At 58.2% G+C, this 16,893-nt stretch overlaps 4 protein-coding genes across 9 annotated transcripts; 2 read left to right on the top strand and 2 right to left on the bottom strand.

Annotated features, from left to right (window-relative positions):
- Nucleotides 1–43: 43 nt before the first annotated feature.
- DDX25 (DEAD-box helicase 25) lies at nucleotides 44–5,978 on the bottom strand. 2 transcript variants are annotated; one of them, XM_072884698.1, is made up of 9 exons: nucleotides 5,851–5,978; nucleotides 5,666–5,758; nucleotides 5,482–5,584; nucleotides 4,650–4,764; nucleotides 4,085–4,262; nucleotides 3,441–3,678; nucleotides 2,792–2,954; nucleotides 2,455–2,643; nucleotides 44–1,152 (listed from the first exon to the last, which is right to left on the bottom strand). In XM_072884698.1, exons 2-9 carry the CDS (start codon nucleotides 5,677–5,679, stop codon nucleotides 1,091–1,093), a joined length of 1,062 nt encoding a protein of 353 aa, XP_072740799.1. In that variant the 5' UTR covers nucleotides 5,680–5,758; nucleotides 5,851–5,978; the 3' UTR covers nucleotides 44–1,090. The 2 variants fall into 2 exon arrangements, with proteins under 2 accessions (XP_072740799.1, XP_072740798.1); XM_072884697.1 differs by lacking the exons at nucleotides 44–1,152; nucleotides 4,650–4,764; nucleotides 5,482–5,584; nucleotides 5,666–5,758; nucleotides 5,851–5,978 and adding an exon at nucleotides 1,160–2,151 and having other exon boundaries at nucleotides 4,085–4,594.
- A 675-nt stretch (nucleotides 5,979–6,653) lies between these two features.
- Nucleotides 6,654–13,397, top strand: PUS3 (pseudouridine synthase 3). The gene is made up of 5 exons (XM_072884520.1): nucleotides 6,654–6,733; nucleotides 10,082–10,515; nucleotides 11,724–12,283; nucleotides 12,652–12,842; nucleotides 12,983–13,397. Exons 2-5 carry the CDS (start codon nucleotides 10,129–10,131, stop codon nucleotides 13,294–13,296), a joined length of 1,452 nt encoding a protein of 483 aa, XP_072740621.1. The 5' UTR covers nucleotides 6,654–6,733; nucleotides 10,082–10,128; the 3' UTR covers nucleotides 13,297–13,397.
- HYLS1 (HYLS1 centriolar and ciliogenesis associated) lies at nucleotides 7,771–13,786 on the bottom strand. 3 transcript variants are annotated; one of them, XM_072884526.1, is made up of 3 exons: nucleotides 13,663–13,734; nucleotides 12,749–12,833; nucleotides 7,771–9,008 (listed from the first exon to the last, which is right to left on the bottom strand). In XM_072884526.1, exon 3 carries the CDS (start codon nucleotides 8,982–8,984, stop codon nucleotides 8,169–8,171), a length of 816 nt encoding a protein of 271 aa, XP_072740627.1. In that variant the 5' UTR covers nucleotides 8,985–9,008; nucleotides 12,749–12,833; nucleotides 13,663–13,734; the 3' UTR covers nucleotides 7,771–8,168. The 3 variants fall into 3 exon arrangements, with proteins under 3 accessions (XP_072740627.1, XP_072740628.1, XP_072740629.1); XM_072884527.1 differs by having other exon boundaries at nucleotides 12,749–12,883; nucleotides 13,663–13,697; XM_072884528.1 differs by lacking the exon at nucleotides 12,749–12,833 and having other exon boundaries at nucleotides 13,663–13,786.
- Nucleotides 13,787–13,870: 84 nt separating this feature from the next.
- RPUSD4 (RNA pseudouridine synthase D4) lies at nucleotides 13,871–16,813 on the top strand. Of its 3 annotated transcripts, none has more exons than XM_072884523.1 (7): nucleotides 13,871–14,075; nucleotides 14,580–14,745; nucleotides 14,981–15,182; nucleotides 15,405–15,498; nucleotides 15,594–15,744; nucleotides 16,044–16,141; nucleotides 16,269–16,813. In XM_072884523.1, the coding sequence occupies exons 1-7, from the start codon at nucleotides 13,908–13,910 to the stop codon at nucleotides 16,476–16,478; spliced, it is 1,089 nt and encodes a 362-aa protein (XP_072740624.1). In that variant the 5' UTR covers nucleotides 13,871–13,907; the 3' UTR covers nucleotides 16,479–16,813. The 3 variants fall into 3 exon arrangements, with proteins under 3 accessions (XP_072740624.1, XP_072740625.1, XP_072740626.1); XM_072884524.1 differs by having other exon boundaries at nucleotides 13,877–14,075; nucleotides 16,293–16,813; XM_072884525.1 differs by lacking the exon at nucleotides 13,871–14,075 and adding an exon at nucleotides 14,172–14,489.
- Nucleotides 16,814–16,893: the final 80 nt, after the last annotated feature.

Raw genomic sequence — 16,893 nt, 5'->3', positions numbered from 1 at the left:
GGGATCCGGCGACACGGCCAAAGCACGCAGCAAACCTGCCATCTCTCCTCCCCCGCCTCGGCGATTCTTTAATTAGAACGAATTGCTCGTTAACAAACCCGACAGCCTTCACGCTGAACGTGAGACTACCTGCAAAGAGGCTTTTGGGCTCGAAAAGCCCAAAATGGGTTAAAGCCGGGCAGCGGGGGGGGTTGCAGAGGCGGGGTGAAGCTTCGCTCCCCACTTCCAGCCGCTGCCAGCCGTCTCCGGTCGCGTTTTCCTGCTCGCACAGGTCGGGTTTGGAAAGGAATTCAAAAAGCCGAAGCGAGGGGAGCAGAGCCGGCAACCGCCGCCACGGCCAGCGCTCTGACCTCACAAAAATCCTGCTGCAGGTAAAAGAAGTGATAAATTTCAAGGGAGGCTGGCAAAGGAGGAGCGCCGCCGCCCCGATGCTACCAGTAACGCCCTTTTATTGAATTAGCTTGGCGGTAACGGAGGGATAAACCCTCTGGGGACACAAACACGCCCCCGAGGTCCAACCTCTCTGTCCCCTCCACTGGCGTGACCCCAAACGCTCGCCCTTCGCGTCCCCGACGGGAGCTGGGACGGCAGCGGCGGATTCCTGCTGCCATCTAGCGAGACCGGTTCTTTTTCTTTTATAACTCGCTCCTTTCTCCTGATTTTTTTTTTTTTTTTCCCTTATTCAAGTTTTCTCCCAGATTTTGCTAGCAGAAACGCCGCCCGCTGCTGCTGCTGCCTAGAGACGAGCAGCTGATTTTTTGGGGGCCAGTTATCCAAATTTATCTGTTTTCTGACCACTCCGAGCGCCCCTAGAGCCATTTTTGAGGAACACTACCCCGGGTTAAGCCCCTCAGGGGATTCCTCGAGCCGCGCAACGTCACGGCTATGAAATCCTCAGAGAGAGAACAAGGACTAAAACCAAGGACAATAATCACTGGGTCTAAGGGTTCCCCCCGGCCCCATCTTCTCCTAAAACATCGCAACAAAACCGAACAGCTTTAGGAAGTTATGAGAGAACTGGGAGATTTTTCCCTGTAACTTTTCCTCCCTTTTTGAACCAGAATTCGGAACCAAAATCCCCGCTCCTCGCTCAGTTTTCAAGCTTCTCGAGCTCGTCCATATCGTCCGGGTCCAGCTGCTTGATCTTGGTCTCTGTAGGAAGGGAAAAAAAAAAAAACACCACAAAAATTTGTCAGTGTTTGGCACAACCAGGTAAAAAAAACAGAACCCAGCCCCGCCACGAGCCGGTGTTTGTGCCGCTGCACGCACAGGCGCGGGCTGGAAAGCTCCCCGAAGCGCTCGGTGTAGTGTTTCCGCTCTGCGGCCTTCGAGCGATAGTCAAATAAACTCGGAGAAAGCACAGCGGGAACTGGACGAAGGGCAGCGGCCAAGACGAGGCCGCTAAGAAAGCAAAGAGGCGGCCCAAGCGAGAAGCGGTGAGTCGGGTTAGGTTTCCAGATGCGTGCCCGCTCTCTGCTCCCACCTCCGAAGCGATGCGGGACGGGGATGGTTCGTTATCCTCGTCAAGCAACCCCGGCACTCGAATCGCAACGTCACGGCATTAAAAAGCCAGAGGAGTTGGCTGGGAGTTCCTCCGCTCGGATTTTCATCCCGTGGAAATCCCGCACCGGGCTCCTTTGGCTGATTGTGGCCGTGGCTGCGGTCGGACTCATCCACCTCGTGGTTATTAAAGCTGCTCATCGCAGTTGTCCGACGCTTTTTCCGCTGCTCGGAAAAAAAATTAAAAAAAAATAAATCTTCGCCAGACTCTCTGGCTCGTGTCTGCTCTGCCAAGTGTCTGCCGCGGGCTCGTTTGGTTTGTAAACTTAAAGGACAAGCTGCCAAGACAGTTCAGCAGCTCTGAGGACAAAGCTGAGGAAGGGATGTGGTTTTTCGTTTCGATAACCTTCTTTTCCCTAAAAATCACAGGGAAAACAGGCACGGGGATTTGAAGAGCCACCGGTTCAGCCACGGCATCTTGCAAATCCCGTGAAAATCCTCTTGGACGTTTACGACTGCCAATCGATTTGCGGTCAGGAAAGACCTGCGTGATTTCAGCTGCCGGCTCCTCTCCCACAGCCAGGGCTGAGCCCAGCCGGGGCACCAGCTCCCCCGGGACAGGGATTTGCAGGGTAAAGGCAGATAAAATGCCTGAAGGAGGGGAAAAAAAAAAAGAGGTGTTGAGGCATCCTGGGTTCTTGGAACGTCCCTTGCACGTCACGCGCACCCTCCTAGGCTGTGTCTCTGAAAATTTGGCTGCTAAGGAAAAATAAAACCAACCCCAAGAGGGTGAGGGGGTGAAAGGCAAGCTGCACCCGTCGCCTGTGCCGAGCGGGATGAGCCCCGGGGAGAAGAGCAGCCCAACAAGGTCCGTTTGCAGGTGGGAACGAGGCGGAGGGGGATCACCGGTCCCAAAACCGCCTGCCGGAGAGGCGGGTACGTGCGGGTACTCACGGAAATGCTCCTCTATCATCTGCACGAGCCCCAGGTTCTGGCTTTCCACCATGCTGAAGGCGATGCCCTTCTTCCCAAAGCGTCCCGTTCGGCCGATGCGGTGGAGGTAGGTCTCGAAATCCGGCTGGTTGTTCTGATCGGTGGGGAGGCTGAAGTTCACCACGATGGTGACCTGCTGCACGTCGATCCCTGAAAAAAACAAAAAAAAATGGAAAGGGATCACCTCGCCCCACAGGAGCCCTTGCTCGAGCCCACGCCGCCACCAGCAGAACCAGAGGCCGGGAAGCGCGTTTCACGCCATGGGAAAGGCAAGGGGCGCTGGGTTTTCCGGAGGTACCTCTAGCGCAGACGTTGGTGGCGATGAGGACCTTCTCCTTGCCGTCGCGAAAGCGCTGGATGACGTTGGCCCGCTGGGCTACCGTCAGCTCCGCCGTCAGGATGGCCACCTGGTGCCCGTCCTGGCTCATCTCCACCGACAGCCAGTCCGCGCTCCTCCGAGTCTGGACGCGCGGGGAGAGGCGGGCTGAGGTTTCGCCGCAGCTCTGCCATCGCTCCGCTCGCTCCCAGGCAACTCTTCACCGATTATTTTTTCTCCCCTCCCGAGTCCCCTGCTCCTTTCGAGGGAGCTCCCGGCGCTTTTTAACACCTCAAAGTAAGGCAAAAACCATGCGGACGAGCGAGAAGCCTCTGCCAGGACACGCAGCGCAAAAGGGGAAGGAAACAGAGCGTGTTTTCCGTCCGCTGGTGGCTGTGGAAGCCAGGCAAAGGCGGTCCCAAATGGTAGGAGAGACTTTTGTTAAAAAACGCTTTTAAAAGCTGCCTTTAAGTGCTGGCAAACGTTCCCCACCCCTGCTGGGGGTCCGCTCCCTGATTTTGAGGGTGCTGGGAGGAGCCCCGCCCCCCCCATCCATACTGTAAAACAAACCATTCCGGTTATCGCTGACTGCAAACGCGTCCGTCTCCCTGGGCAAGCTGAGCCGCTTTACCTGGCAGAAGATCATCGCCTGGCCGATGGTGACGCTGCCGTAGATGTTGCAGAGGGCTCTGTACTTCTCCTCCCGGCTCCTGCACACAAAGAAGTACTGCCTGATGTTGCTCAGGGTGAGCTCTTCCTCGCGCAGCTTTATCACGATGGGGTTGGAGATTATTTGCACGGCGAACGCCCGCACGGTTTCCTTGAAGGTGGCTGAGAACAGCAGCATCTGGCAGCCCTTGGGTAAAGCCCTGGAGTGGAGAAAAAGGACTCGTCAGCCCAGGAAGAGCAGCCCGGTGCCCAGATGTACTCATTAGAAGAAAAAAAAAAAGAAGTTGATTTAAGCTGATTTTGTGTCGCCTTCAACAGAAAGGGAACCCAACCCAAGGGCCGTAACGGCTCAAAGGAAAGGGGAGCGAGAGACAAGTCTCCCCGTGTGTCTCAGGGCTGCGGTTTTGCGGGAAGCCGGATCCCTGGACTGAGCAGGTCAGAGCCCGCTGACGCGCGAAAGCCGATTCTCGCAGCGGCGAGCACCCTCGACATCACAGGGACGCTCTCTCGCTGCTGATTCAGCTCGTTCGGCGACCGATTCCCTCAAAGCCGAGCAAAGAGGGGAAAAACCAGGGAAGTGGGACGCCAGCCGTCGGGAATACTCGCCTCTGAATGCGAATGCTTTGATAGGAGAGGCCCTGCGTGTCGATCATGATGTCGGCTTCGTCCAGCACAAACATGTTGATCTTCTTCACGTCTATGACTCTCCACTTGAAACACCAGTCCAGCATCGTCCCCGGCGTCCCGATGACGATCTGCTCCTCCACAGCGGTGCCCTGCAGAACTGCAAGGGAGGGAAATGGCACCCGACTGCGTCCAAACACGACGCGTTTCTGCTGCTCGAGTGCCTTTTTCCCTTGGTTATCTCAGATTCTTTGAGGGGGTCATCGCAAAGTGAGGCTTGAGACTAAAACTGCAAGCAGGGCTGACGCTTCCCTACAGCCTCAGGGAGGTGGAAACCAGCCCCACATGGGAAGGAGAGAGTCTGGAAGCGGCCAGCGGTCGTGAAAAAGACTCCTTAGCAGGAGAGGGGAACACAGACGCTATTTTATGAACCTTCCCGGAGATCTGTGCGGCTCCCGGTAGCTCAAGGCTTTACGAGAGGATCCCTATACTCACTTAACGCTCCCGTCGCAGCGCCGGTAGCTCTGCTCGGCAGGACCAGACTCACCTCGGTTTCCCCGGACAGCGTACGTCACCTTGATGTCAGCGCAAAACCGCCCGATGGTCTCGATCACCCGCCCGATCTGCAGGGCCAGCTCGTAGGTGGGAGCCAAGCAGAGGCACTTGGGGGGAGAGAAGAGAGCTGTCAGGTGAGAAACGCCTCGTTTAAAAGCCGAGGGCGCTCGCGGGATGGGATACACCGGGCAGACGACGAGGTATTTCGAAGGGACGGAAAGAAGAGCGCAGGAAAATCCCACACCGCTGAAGTCCCTCAAAAGCACAGGGGGATCGGGTAGTCGGTCACACTGGGAGGTTAGGGAGCGGGGAACGCAGCACAGCTCGAGGCACGTAGGCAGAAAGAAGTCGCTGTAGCTATTTTTGAGGGGGAAATTTGTCTCCTGAAGCACGGGGCACTTTGTTTTTGCAGCCAGCTTTAAAGCAACTGCTTAAATCACCCCGTGCGCTTGAGACGAGAGGCTTTAAATCGCAGCGACCAGCTCGCAGAACTGACTCTGCGTGCAGAGAGGTGACTGGGGCTGGCGGGGGCGTTTAAGCCAGCAGAAAACCAGCAGTCTCTGCAGTTGCTTTTCAAAATTTCAGTTCCAGGATGTCTAAAGCCTGGCTTAATCTGCTGCTAGCAAGTAAAAGTACCTGCCTTTAGCAGGCATCACGCTTTCTGTCCTACCTGCTGCCGCGACGGTACCTGGGGGTTTATCGTCCCCCCTCCAGCAGATAAAATCGTACAGAGACGGGGACAAAAACCAGAGCTCTGCCCCCAGGCCGTGTCTCGAGGGCTTGGGCGAACCCCTCCTGCATCAGCTTTCCCTTTCCTACGTTACCTGCGGGTATTTCTCAGCGGCATTAACTCTGCTCAACATCGCCAAGACAAAAGCTGCCGTTTTCCCTGTCCCTGACTGGCTCTGGGCAATCAGATTTTGGGGCCTGCAAGGCAAAGGCTGCTTAGCGGCACGCCGGGGATGCCTCGAGGGAGCCGGGGCTCAGCCGCGTGGCGTTACTACTCACGGATAGGCCAGCATGATCGGCAGAGCCGTCTCCTGGATTTTGGACGGTCTGTTGAAGCCCGTGATGTAAATTGCCTGCAAGAGCTCCTTTTTCCTGTAAAAAAAAAAAAAGCGTTAAAAAGGGCCCGTTTGACGAACGACGGCGGCTCTCGTGCTTTGCCGGGCCGGGGGCCGCTGGCGACTCACAGGGGCAGCTCTTCGAAGGTTTTGACGGAGAAGAGCGGGGAGCTGGGGTCCTGCTGCAGGATCTCCACGTGGTGGCTGGACTCCACGAGGGACGTGCGGATCAGCTTGTTCAGCAGGGAGGTTTCCGCCGAGTCCACTGGGAAAGGCAGAAACTCGTTAAAAAAAAATGACTTTTTATCAGAAGTCTCTCCCCCTTCCCCCAAATACAGGGGTCTCCAGCCACCTCCACCCTTGGGGACCCCAGACACCGCTAAGACCCGTACGTAATTGGCCAGTAACGAGCGTGGCAAGCCGCAGAACCCCCTCAGCACCCAACTGCCCCGCTCCCTGCCTCAGTTTCCCCCGCCTGCTTCAAGGGAAGGCCCCGGGGGCCGCGCACCGAGGCGCAGGGACCCACCTCTGTCGTCTTCGTCCTCCTCCTTCTCCTCCTCATCGCCGCGGCCTGCTGAGGGCGGAGAAACGGAGGGTGGGGGTGTGGGGGGGTGTCTGAGGCCGAGGCCCGGGCCGGGGGCCCTCCCTGAGGCGGGGGCCGAGGCCTCCCCTTACCCCGGCGGCGCACAGAGGGGTCCCGGCGGCGCGGCGAGGGGCACAGCCCGGGGAGCTGCGGGGGGAGAGGCGGCCGTTACGGGTGGGGGGCGCGGGGAAGGGGCTGAAGCCCCGGGGAAGGAGGAGAAGGCCCGGCCCGGTCCCCACCCGCCCCGGCCAGCCGCCGCTGTCCCCCGCCTCAGCCATGGCGCCTGGCTCATGAATATTCATGAGGGTGGCGCCCCCCAGCGGGCGGGCGGACCGCGGCTCCCGGATATGGGAGCACCGGGCGGGGCGGGCGCTTCCGGGGCACCGGTACCGGCACCGCATCGGCTCCGGCCCCGGCAGCGACCCGCAGGTAGGGCCGGCCCGGCCCGCTGCCCGCTGCCCGAGCCCTGGGCTGCGGGGCCAGCGGGGGACCCGGCGGGCTGGAGGAGCAGGGACCCCCTCGGGTGGTGGCGCTGGCCCCCGGGGGGTTTCGGGGGGTCCCTGGGGTGCTGGACACCCCCCCCATGGGGTGGGGGGCGGTCCCTGGGGTGCTGGACCCCCCATAGGGTGGTGGGGCCCCTGGGGTGCTGGGGACAGGGACCCTGTGGGGCGGGGAGGGTCCCCTGCTGCGCACAGGGACGCTATAGGGTGCCAGCACTGGTCCCCATAGGGTTTTGCGGGGGGAGGGGGGGAGTCCCGGCGGGCTGGAGGAGCAGGGACGCCCTAGGGTGGTAGCACTGTCCCCCGTGGGGTTTTGGGGGGTTCCTGGGGGGCGGAGACACCCTTATCGGGGGGGTTCAATGGGTGCTGGAGAGTCAGGGGCCCCCCACCATGCTGGGGTGTCAGAACCCCCCCAAAGTGGGGTGACTGCAGGGTCCCCGAGCTGGCAGAAAGCGTGTGTGTGTGTGTCCCCAGCCCCCTTGTCCCCCACCCCGCATCACCCCTCCGCTCCCCTCCAGAGGGGATCTGGGGGGAGCCCAAACCATCACCTGGTTTCGGGGACCTTTTCAGCCTCCTTCGGAGCCTCCCCAGCCGCTCGCCCCGCCGCGGCTTCAAGGCATTTTCCGGCACGAGGGCTGTGAAATTGTCAGTGCATCCCGACACCTGGGAAAAAATTAATAACAACAACAACAATATAACCTTCACATCATCCTAAAGCTCATTTATTTTTAAAAAATGAGGTAAAATAAGGCAAGGGGAACCAAGGGTTTGGTGGTGTAAAGATAAATCTAGAATAACGGACGTCGACCGAGGGGTTTAGGAGTCATTTCTAATTAACCCACAGAACTGAAATCTTTCCACACGCTTTATTAAAGAAAGATATTGCCGAGACACCGTAAATAAAACCATCTTAACAGCTCGCATGACAATCCGGGGGCAATTATGTGCCAACCTCCCCCCCCCCCCCAAAAAAAACCTAAAATGGCCAGGCTCGTTACATTCTTATTTCTCCCGATATTGGGAACGGTCTCGCAGGCTGCGTGGTTTTTCGGTGCCTGCTCCCCGCGCATTCCCATCGGAACTCGGAAGGAAGCTTGGCACGATGCCGTCGGGAAGCAGGGATGTTTTACCCAGCCCATTTAATGACGCGAGGCGCTGGGTACAGTTTTCATACCAGAATTTAACCTGCTTGAAATTGCAAAAAAAAAAAAAAAAAAAAAACAAACAAACAAAAAAAAAAACAACCAACCACAAACGGGGGAATTTTCACAAATTATTGAGGATTTGGAGGAGGAAAAGAGGACTCGGGAGAGTGGCGTGCGCGCGGTGAAAAGATTGTCGGTGTGGAGCGGGGCTTTGGGAAACTAGGAGGAGGTGTTTTTTCGGGGGACGAGGCCCTTGGCCAGGTCCCAGCGCACCTCCCAGCGCAGGGCAGCTCTCTTTTTTTCGGTCGGCACGGCGTAAGTGTTTGGGACGTAGAGGTGCTGCGGCTTGCTGGGGAGCTCGGGCTTGCAGAGCATCTGCTCCCGGATGCCCCAGCGCAGTTCTTGCCGCTGATCCTCCCCCGGGATCGGGAATTTTTCCCATTCTCGTTTATATTCAAAATATTTGGCCACTCGGTCGGTTTTTCCCCGGTTACGTCCCAGCGGCTCAAACCGTGGAGGAATGAAGGACTTGGGTTGTTCCGCTGCAGCGGTGTAGTGAGAAGCGGGAGAGCTCCGGCTCCCAAAATCCCCGAGGAGAAAGGGGGGACTGTCCCCACGGGGCCACCGGTAAGGGGATTCATCGAGAGAGCTGCTGCTCGTCTCGATTTCCCCCTCGGAGATGCTGTCTTCCGGACCGGTCCTTAGCTGAAGCATTTTCTGCCTCAGGCTCCAAACCTCGGCATCGCTCTCCGGCTCGCTGGTCACCGACTCGTCGGAGACCTCTACTCCTCCGTCGGGTCTGCGCCTCAGCACCTTCCTTTTCATTACCAACCTCCTGGTTCCCCTCCGATCCTCGGAAAGTGTAGGAAGGGCTGGCTGCACCCCCAAAAGGAGGGAGGCCTCGGCGTAGGGATCGTCACGGGGACGTGCCCGCTCCTCGCTGCCTCCTTGCCGGGCGTACAGCCGGCTCAGGGCCAGCTCCTCATCGTCCGGAGTGGCCCATCTATACCTGTCCGGTCCCGTCACCTCCTCCATGATTTCCGCCAAACCAGGTGGATCCTGCAAAATAATCCACAGTTAATTTCTTGCAGCGCATTCGAGCTGGCTAAAGACATAAAGGGGGCTCTGACTCTCAATTTCTCGGGTTCACGGGTGTTGATTTAGGTCGCGGTTAATCAGATGGAGGTCTCAGAGCACCGGCTGCGCTGCTAAACCTCCTGCCGCCAGCAGAAGGCTCTTTCCCTACAGCAAATGGAAACGTAGCACAGTTATAAAGCCCCGAAGCCCACTCTGATGCAACCCCTAAATTCCTGCTTGAAAACTAGGTGGAAGTTAATCACGTTCTATATAAAGCGCTAACGGGATGATGGACAAACCCGGGGCGGATTCAGTTTGCTTTGTAAGCGCCAGGCAGAGGTGTTAATGATTTTCCCCTTGTACTTGTTCTTTTAAAAGCATGTTGTCTAGTCGGGATTTAATCGAGGGACATCCGAGAGGGTCTTTGACTTCCGCAGAGGAGGACAAGGCTCAGCGCGGTGTGTTTAGATGTTGGCTATCGTAGCCCAAAGGCTGTTTGAGTCCGGTTACAGTAAACCTGCAGCGAAAAGGGATGCGGATGCCGTTTCCACTTGCTACACGGGTTTAGGATCTCTTTATGCCGCGAAGCGGGATGGGAAAAATGCAAGTTTTAACCGTGCCGTTACGAAACGTTGGAGCAGATGGCGCGGCGAGATGAATGGCAGCCGTTAGTGGGCTGCCTGAAGCGTTGATGCTGGCTGAGCGCGGTGCGAAAATGGAAAGGGCTCCGTGACGGCTCTGCGCAGATAGCAAAAGGCTAGCTGGAAACGGGCTGCCGCCGCGCCTGGGCTGACGGAGCAGATCCGACTGTGCGGCGGCGGTGGCTGGGGGAAAGGGAGTGATTAAAAAGTGCAAAAAAAAAAAAAAAAAGACTTGAGTAAGATGAAGCTGTCTGAGCTAAGCCCCCTTGGCCCTTCCCATGCTCTGCTAGGAACACTGAGGGGTTAAAAAATAAAGAATTATTCCACGGGTAACAATTATTTTACAGAGCAAGCGTCTAGGTGTAATAAAAACCACAAAAATGCAACCGCCTCGCTTTCCTTCTTTCTCTGCAGACCCCAAGGAGCTACCAGCAACTAATTAAGGCTCCGAGAGGGCGGCTATGGCCGAGGAGAGCACGGTTATCGATCAAGACCAACTCCTGAGGAGGGTGCAGGAGCTGGAAGAGGAGGTGAAGCGGCTGCAGGAGAAGCTCCAAGAGGACAAGGAGGGCGGTGGGAGAAGAGAGGCTCCTTCAGCCCCCGGGAAAGGCAAGAAACGCCAGCAACGGCCGTTCGATTTTGGCGCCTACGGCCGCAGACACGTGGCACTGAAGATCGCCTACCTGGGCTGGGGCTACCAGGGTTTTGCCAGCCAGGAGAACACCAGCAACACCATCGAAGAGAAACTGTTTGAAGCCTTGAAGAAGACGCGGCTGGTAGATGACAGACAGACCTCCAACTACCACCGCTGCGGACGGACGGACAAAGGAGTCAGTGCCTTTGGACAGGTCAGGGTCCCCCCTGGGCTTTCCCAGATTTCTGGGCTCCTGTGTGGGACGGAGATCCGGTGGGATTAACTGTCCCACAGTGACGAGCCAAGACGGCACAGGGTGGATTTGTTTTTTCAAAAGCCATCAGCTTTTAAATCTGAAAGTGAGCCTGGCGATGCCTTCCTGCATGCGGAATGATGATTTTAGACCCTCAAAGTGTTTATTAGTGCTGGTTTTTTTCCATATTAGCGCTAGTTTTCGTTCCAGGGGCCTGTTTTGAGGCGATGAAATGCGTTTGAGGCTGCAGCTTTCCCAATAGCTCAGCGCTGCCAAAAAAAGGGAGATGCCCCTTCCTCCACAGGCGCACTTGTTGCTTTTCCTGCATCGACTGCAGCGCTTGGCAGAGCCCTCTCAGCTGATTTAACTCGCTAACACTACAAAAAAAAAGTAAATCCAAGAATTGGATAGCTTCCTGCACAGTCAGGCAGCTGAATTCCTGCGCAGAAGGGTCTGAGGGGAACCGCAGCTAGCGGAAGGGAGCGTGGGAGTGGGAGCTGGAGGGAGGTGAGCCAGCCGGCCCGCTCGGTGGGCACGGAGCCATCAGGCTGGCTGAGCCGTCGGGGAAAGCACAGCCCTTGCTGTGCCGCGATGGCTTCGCTGTCAGGCCAGTCTCTCCTTCCCTCCCGGCTCTGGAAGTGGAGCTGGCTTAGCTGTTGCCTTGCCGGGGTGGTTTTGGCTCGGGTGAGCGGTCTGCTCTCCTTCACAAGATGAGCCGCACGAAATAAGGGCATAGGCTGCCTTTTCTTGTGCCATTTAAAGTGCGCAGGCACCCGTGGCGTTCATTAACTTGTTCTCACATCAGGTTTCCCAGATAGCGAGGCTGTTACTGGGTTCAAGTCACCACCTCCAGAAAAAAAAAAAAAACAACCCAAAAAGCACATTATATCCTAAAAACAGTGACTAAAGTTGAAGCCATTTTGAGACCGTGCTCTGTAGGCAGTCTGCAACTTTCTCTGTTTTATTAAAGGAATCCGTAGCATCTGCTAGGAACCTTAGCAGAGGCACTTGCAGCTTTACCCGCAGGAAGGAGTGGTGAGATCGCTTGATTTAAGGCACCTTCATCTGTAGGAGATCCTGAATTTATTTCACAGTGGTGTAGGAAGACTTGGCTTGACACGCCGAATACGCCCATCTGTGATCTAATCCTGGCTTTCCTCATTTTGCAGGTGATTTCCCTAGATCTCCGCTCAAACCTGTCAGAGGGGAAGAAGCTAAATGGCCACGAGGGTGACTCGGAAGGCAGAAGCGAGGAGGAGCTCCGCTACACCCATATTCTGAACAGGGTGCTCCCACCTGACATCCGGGTGCTGGCCTGGGCCCCCGTGGAGCCCGATTTCAGCGCCCGGTTCAGCTGCCTCAAGAGGACCTACCGCTACTTCTTCCCCTGCGCCGACCTGGACGTGGCCCTCATGCACGCCGCAGCCCAGAGGTACGTGGGCACCCACGATTTCCGTAACCTGTGTAAAATGGACGTCGCCAACGGGGTGGTCAACTTCCAGAGAACGATCCTCAGCGCCGGAGTGACGTGGGTGGAGAGAGGAGGAGAAACCAGGCCGTGGGATCCCTTCCGTCTGTGCCAGTTTGAAGTGACGGGACAGGCGTTCCTGTATCACCAAGTCCGCTGCATGATGGCGATCCTCTTCCTCATCGGCCAGAGGATGGAGAGCCCCGAGATCATCGACGAGCTGCTGGATGTGGAGAAGAACCCCCGAAAACCGCAGTACAGGTACGGAGAGCTCGGGAAAACCTCCTGGGCCGCTTCTCAAAGCGACGGCTGCGTGCGAAGTGCCGCTGGCAAGCCACTTCTCTGCCAGCCTGCGAAGCAGTCTCTCACAATATGGAAGCAAGCTGCCAGCAGCCTCTCTGAGAGGTATTCGTAAGGATCGCATTTTTCTTGCTCTCGGACAAGCTTTTGATGGCTTAGTCCTTGGTATTTGGTTAAAACTAATTCAGTTTTTATCAGAAAAAGGAGTTCTGTAAAAGACAGGGCTGGTTTTGGCAGAAAGGACAGGCCGACGCGCTGTCACACGAGCCTTTTTTGTCACAGCGTCCCTCCAGACAGCGACAGGTAACGCCTTCTCTCCTTTTCCCTAGCATGGCAGTCGAATTTCCTCTCGTCCTGTACGACTGCGAGTTCGAAAACCTTCAGTGGCTCTACGACCGAGAAGTGCAGGAGTTCAACGTTACTCACCTACAGCAGCTCTGGGCCAACCACGCAGTCAAAACTCAAGTGCTACGTAACATGTTGCAAGGGTTAGATGCTGCTCCCGTGGCTACTGGAAAAAGTAAGGGATGGTTTTGCGGCAATACCTTGGGATGGGGGTAACTGGTTTAAAAAACAACAACCCACAAACAAAAGAATGAAGGAAAGGGGTAATTAAATAGATTGTTCAAACCACTGGTATTTTTTTTAATTATATCACAGGCCCAGGGAACAGCACGACCATCCTCTGGGGAGATACGAAGCCTCCGCTCCGCAGCCAGGTCAGCGGCTTTGTGGAAGGCGTCAAAGCCCGCACCTACAAGCCTTTACTGGCCCGCCCCAAGTGCGAGGGGCTGGAGGCCCGCATCCGCCACTTTGTGCGGAGGGGCCGCATCGAAACCCCCCGGGGCCTGGAGGTGGGGGAGGACGGAGACGAGCAGCCCCCCGAAACCAAGAGGAGCCACCGCGGCGATGCCCTGGGGAGCAGCAACACCTCGGAGCAGCCTCCCAAGCGGGTCTGCATAGACATCGAGTGACAGTGATGGGTCGCCTCAGCGGGAGAAGGGCAGCTTCCTGCTTGGCTTTTTTTTTTTAATTGAAAAAAAAAAATGCAGTTTTCTAGTACTATTTTTATAAGCTTTGAGAAGTCTTGCAGAGTGCTGCTGTGTCCTGGTTTGGAAGGGGATGGGGGGGGTGCCTCAGTCCCCTCAGAGCCGCTCACTTCACTGTGGGGTGGCCCTGGGGCTTGGGGCGGGGGTCTGCTGAGGCTGTACTGGGCTGTACTGGGCTATACTGGGCTGTACTGGGCTGAGGCAGCTAGGGCCCACCTGCTCGGCCTCCCCACAAGGTCCACACCCCCCCGGTACCTGACAAGGTTCTGACATGTTTTTCCCCCCCGGTACCTGACAGGGCCTGGCTGCTCCCGTCCTCCCACCGCGACCGTTACCGGCCGCAACCGTCGCCGGCGTTTAAACAGCCGGGTGGGGGCGGGGCCCTCCCCCGAGGCCCGCCCTTGGTGCCGCCGCTATTGGGCGGCGTGGGTGTCGCTCGGCTGGCCACCCCCTTCCGATTGGGCGGGAGGGTTGAAGCACCGCCTCCGTGCCGCCGCCATTGGTTGGAAGGGGAAAGAGGGGAAGGAGGAAGGAAGATGGCGGCGGCGAGCGGCGGGCTGCGGCGGTGGTGGCGGCCCGCCGCGGGCCTGGGCCGGGCGGTGCGCACCGCCTGCGGCAGCGGGCGGGCGGCGGCGGAGGCTCGGCGGGCTGAGAAGCTGGCGGAGCGGCTGCGGGCGCGGAAGAGCGAGGAGGAGAAGCGGGAGGTGAGCGATGAGCGATGCCGCGGCCCGGCCGGGCCCTGAGGGGCGGGACTACAACTCCCGGCGTGCACCGCGCCCCCCCTTCCCGGCGTGCGCCGCGTCGCTGGGGCGCACACACGTGGAGCGCAGCGGAACGGGACCGGGCGACCGGTCCCTCGCCCTGCCCGGTCGGGACGTTCCCCCGGCCCGGCTGTGGGTGCGATGGGCCGGCGTTACCGTCGTGCCCGCGGGTTTTCCCTCCCCGCCTCGCCCGGGCAGCGGGGGAGGATCTGGAGCAGGATTTGTGGCGAAGGGAGATCCCACCGAGCTGGGTGATGGGGTGGGGTTGCGGGGACAGCGCCCGGCCTTCGTCTCCGTAGTGACTGCGCGCATTACAGTCCTCAGAAACACCGCTGTGAAGCCAGGAGCGGATGGAAGGCGAGCGAGTCGCTGAAGGTCACGCAGGAGCTTTGTGCAACAGCCAAGAGCCGCTCGTCCTCCACCGATGGCGTTTTGTTCTCCCCTCAGATCCCCAAAGACCCCGTGCGGCGACGGGTCCGGGAACTTGCCATGCTGAGCAAGCAGCTGCAGCAGGTTCACCCCAACGTCCTGGCCAAAGTGCTCAAGCAGGGAACCGTGTACCAGAACGAGGAGATTGTGGTGATCAACAAACCCTACGGCCTTCCCGTGCACGGTGAGGAAAAGCTGGCCCCCCCGATACCATAGAGGGGGAAATGGAAACGGCTCCGTGGCGCTGACGGGGGATCCTCTGTCTCTGTCCTCCCCGCGCCGAGCTTTTCCTTCCCAGGGTGGGGCGCAGGGAGTTTGTCACCTTTAGATCACAGCCTTCACCGCGTGTTTTGGGGTAATTTAAGGTACACGGGGAGGAGAACGTCTCCCCTGATTGCCTTGCCTTGTGGGTTACACAGGTGGCCCCGGGATCAAGAATTGTATTGCTGACGTGCTGCCGATTTTGGCCAAGATGTTGGAGAACATGAAAGCCGAACCCCTCCACCTCTGCCACCGGCTGGATAAGGAGACCACGGGCGTGATGGTGCTGGCGCGGAGCAAGGAGGTGGCGGAGAGGATCCGTCTTCTCTTCAAAACTCGTCAGGTGGAGAAGATCTACTGGTAGGAACGGTTTGGGTGGAGAAGCAGCTTTGAGGGTTTGAAGAAGGGGTGAAGGGACAGTCACCAGGGCGTGGGGACGTGGTGCTTTGCGGAAGCGGTGGATGTTTGCTTATCTTCCTTCGAGCATCTTTTTACGGGGCTGGGTCATGGAGAGAGGAGATGAGGGGAGGGTTTCCTTCCTGCTGGAGCGACACCCCGCAGATCTCTGGTTTCCCTCCCCAGGGCAATTAGCCTGGGGGACCCAGACCCCACCGAGGGCATCGTAGAGATCCCCATCGTGGAGAAGGAGGTGCGGAGCCACCAGTCGCACTACAAGGTGAGCCGCACGTCCTCTCGGCCGCCGTTCTGGCCTCGTGCTCCCCCTCCCCGGCACCCCCCTTCCTGCGGCCTCACCCTCTCGCCACCGTTCAGATGACGCTGGCCCCCAACTATCGCCTGTCTCCGGAGGACGGGAAGGTGGTGAAAATCCGCAAGAACCGCAACGCCGAAAGCGCCGTGACGCGGTACCGCCTTCTGGCTCGTTCTTCCGCCTGCTCTCTGCTGGAGCTCCAGCCCATCACGGGTGAGGCCTGGCCGCGTGTCCCCGGGGTTGTGTCAGCTGCTGGATCTGCTTCCTGTGCGGCTCTGCAGCCAAGAGCAGCGCTGGAAGTGGGAACTCATTCTTAGACATGACTGAAATCCTTTTTGGGCCAAGGCTCTGGGAATAAGCCACCCTGTGGTGATGGTTTGCTGCCAGACTGCTCTCCGGCTGCTGGTGATTTTGGCATGGGATTATCTGGCACTGAGGGTGGCAGGTGGGAGCCGAGGCCTGGCATGGCTGGTTGTCACGTTTCTCCTCTTCCCCTTCCCTTCCCTCCTCAGGGGTGAAGCACCAGATCCGGGTTCACCTGGCCTATGGGTTGGGGTGCCCCATCCTGGGGGATCACAAATACTCGCACTGGAGCAAGCTGGCACCCCAGGTAAGGCAGGTCCTGTGACGGGGGGGGCTACCAGAGCCCGATCCAGGGCCGGGCAGCCCCTTTGTGCCCCCAGCTCCCCCTGGGCCGGGGTTTTCAAGTCCCACCTGAAGAGATGGGTTTGTGGAAGGGATGTTTTCTGTCCTCGCCGCAGAAGCTTCCTGAAATCACCTTGAAGAAGCTGAAGCTGGTGCAGAGCAAGGCTCGCCACCTCCCCCTCCACCTCCACGCCCACCGGCTCTCCCTGCCCCTGGGCGAGCGGCTAGACCTCGTCTGCAAGCCGCCCCTCTTCTTCCAAAAGACTCTGAAGAAGCTGGAGCTGGACATCACTAACGACTAACGAGGCAGGACGGGAGCGGTACCGTCTAACTCCTCATCTCCAGCACGTGGTAGTGCTGGGTCCGGCCGCTCTGCAGCGGTGTCCGCCTTGGAGCCAGCGGTGTGACGAAGTCTACGGTCTCTGCCACTTGCCAGAGACCTCCTGTGTTGGTACCAGTGTTGCTGGCTTCAAACCAGGTACCTGCGTGTGCTTCTTGCCCTGATTTGGTGCAGAAAAGCGGCTGGGCATGCTGAAGAGCCTCTTGTTCAGACAAACGAGGCTGGGTAGAAACTGGGCTTTGTCCCATCCGTGTTTTGAACTCGTCTCTGAGCAATAAAAGATGCAGTTCCCACAGAGGTGAAGGGTTGCGTGTATCTCTGTGCTCGGGCCAGGCGGATCTTGGTCCCTGGGCAGGTTTAATCACGCCTGGGTGCAG

The sequence above is a fragment of the Ciconia boyciana genome, chromosome 20 (assembly GCF_034638445.1).
Source record: "Ciconia boyciana chromosome 20, ASM3463844v1, whole genome shotgun sequence".
Lineage (NCBI taxonomy): Eukaryota > Metazoa > Chordata > Aves > Ciconiiformes > Ciconiidae > Ciconia > Ciconia boyciana.
This window is presented reverse-complemented; position numbering and strand designations above follow the sequence as displayed.

Coding starts and splice junctions, on each gene's coding strand:
- HYLS1 (XM_072884528.1), bottom strand. CDS start 8,984: ATGGAGGAGGTGACGGGACCGGACAGGTATAGATGGGCCACTCCGGAC.
- PUS3 (XM_072884520.1), top strand. CDS start 10,129: ATGGCCGAGGAGAGCACGGTTATCGATCAAGACCAACTCCTGAGGAGG. Junction 12,284..12,651: donor CCCCGAAAACCGCAGTACAG/GTACGGAGAGCT, acceptor CCTTTTCCCTAG/CATGGCAGTCGAATTTCCTC. Junction 12,843..12,982: donor TCCCGTGGCTACTGGAAAAA/GTAAGGGATGGT, acceptor ATTATATCACAG/GCCCAGGGAACAGCACGACC.
- DDX25 (XM_072884697.1), bottom strand. CDS start 4,209: ATGCTGGACTGGTGTTTCAAGTGGAGAGTCATAGACGTGAAGAAGATC. Junction 3,679..4,084: donor CAAAGCATTCGCATTCAGAG/GCGAGTATTCCC, acceptor TCTCCACTCCAG/GGCTTTACCCAAGGGCTGCC. Junction 2,644..2,791: donor CACCAACGTCTGCGCTAGAG/GTACCTCCGGAA, acceptor TGTTTTTTTCAG/GGATCGACGTGCAGCAGGTC.
- RPUSD4 (XM_072884523.1), top strand. CDS start 13,908: ATGGCGGCGGCGAGCGGCGGGCTGCGGCGGTGGTGGCGGCCCGCCGCG. Junction 14,076..14,579: donor GCGAGGAGGAGAAGCGGGAG/GTGAGCGATGAG, acceptor TTCTCCCCTCAG/ATCCCCAAAGACCCCGTGCG. Junction 16,142..16,268: donor GGAGCAAGCTGGCACCCCAG/GTAAGGCAGGTC, acceptor GGTTTGTGGAAG/GGATGTTTTCTGTCCTCGCC.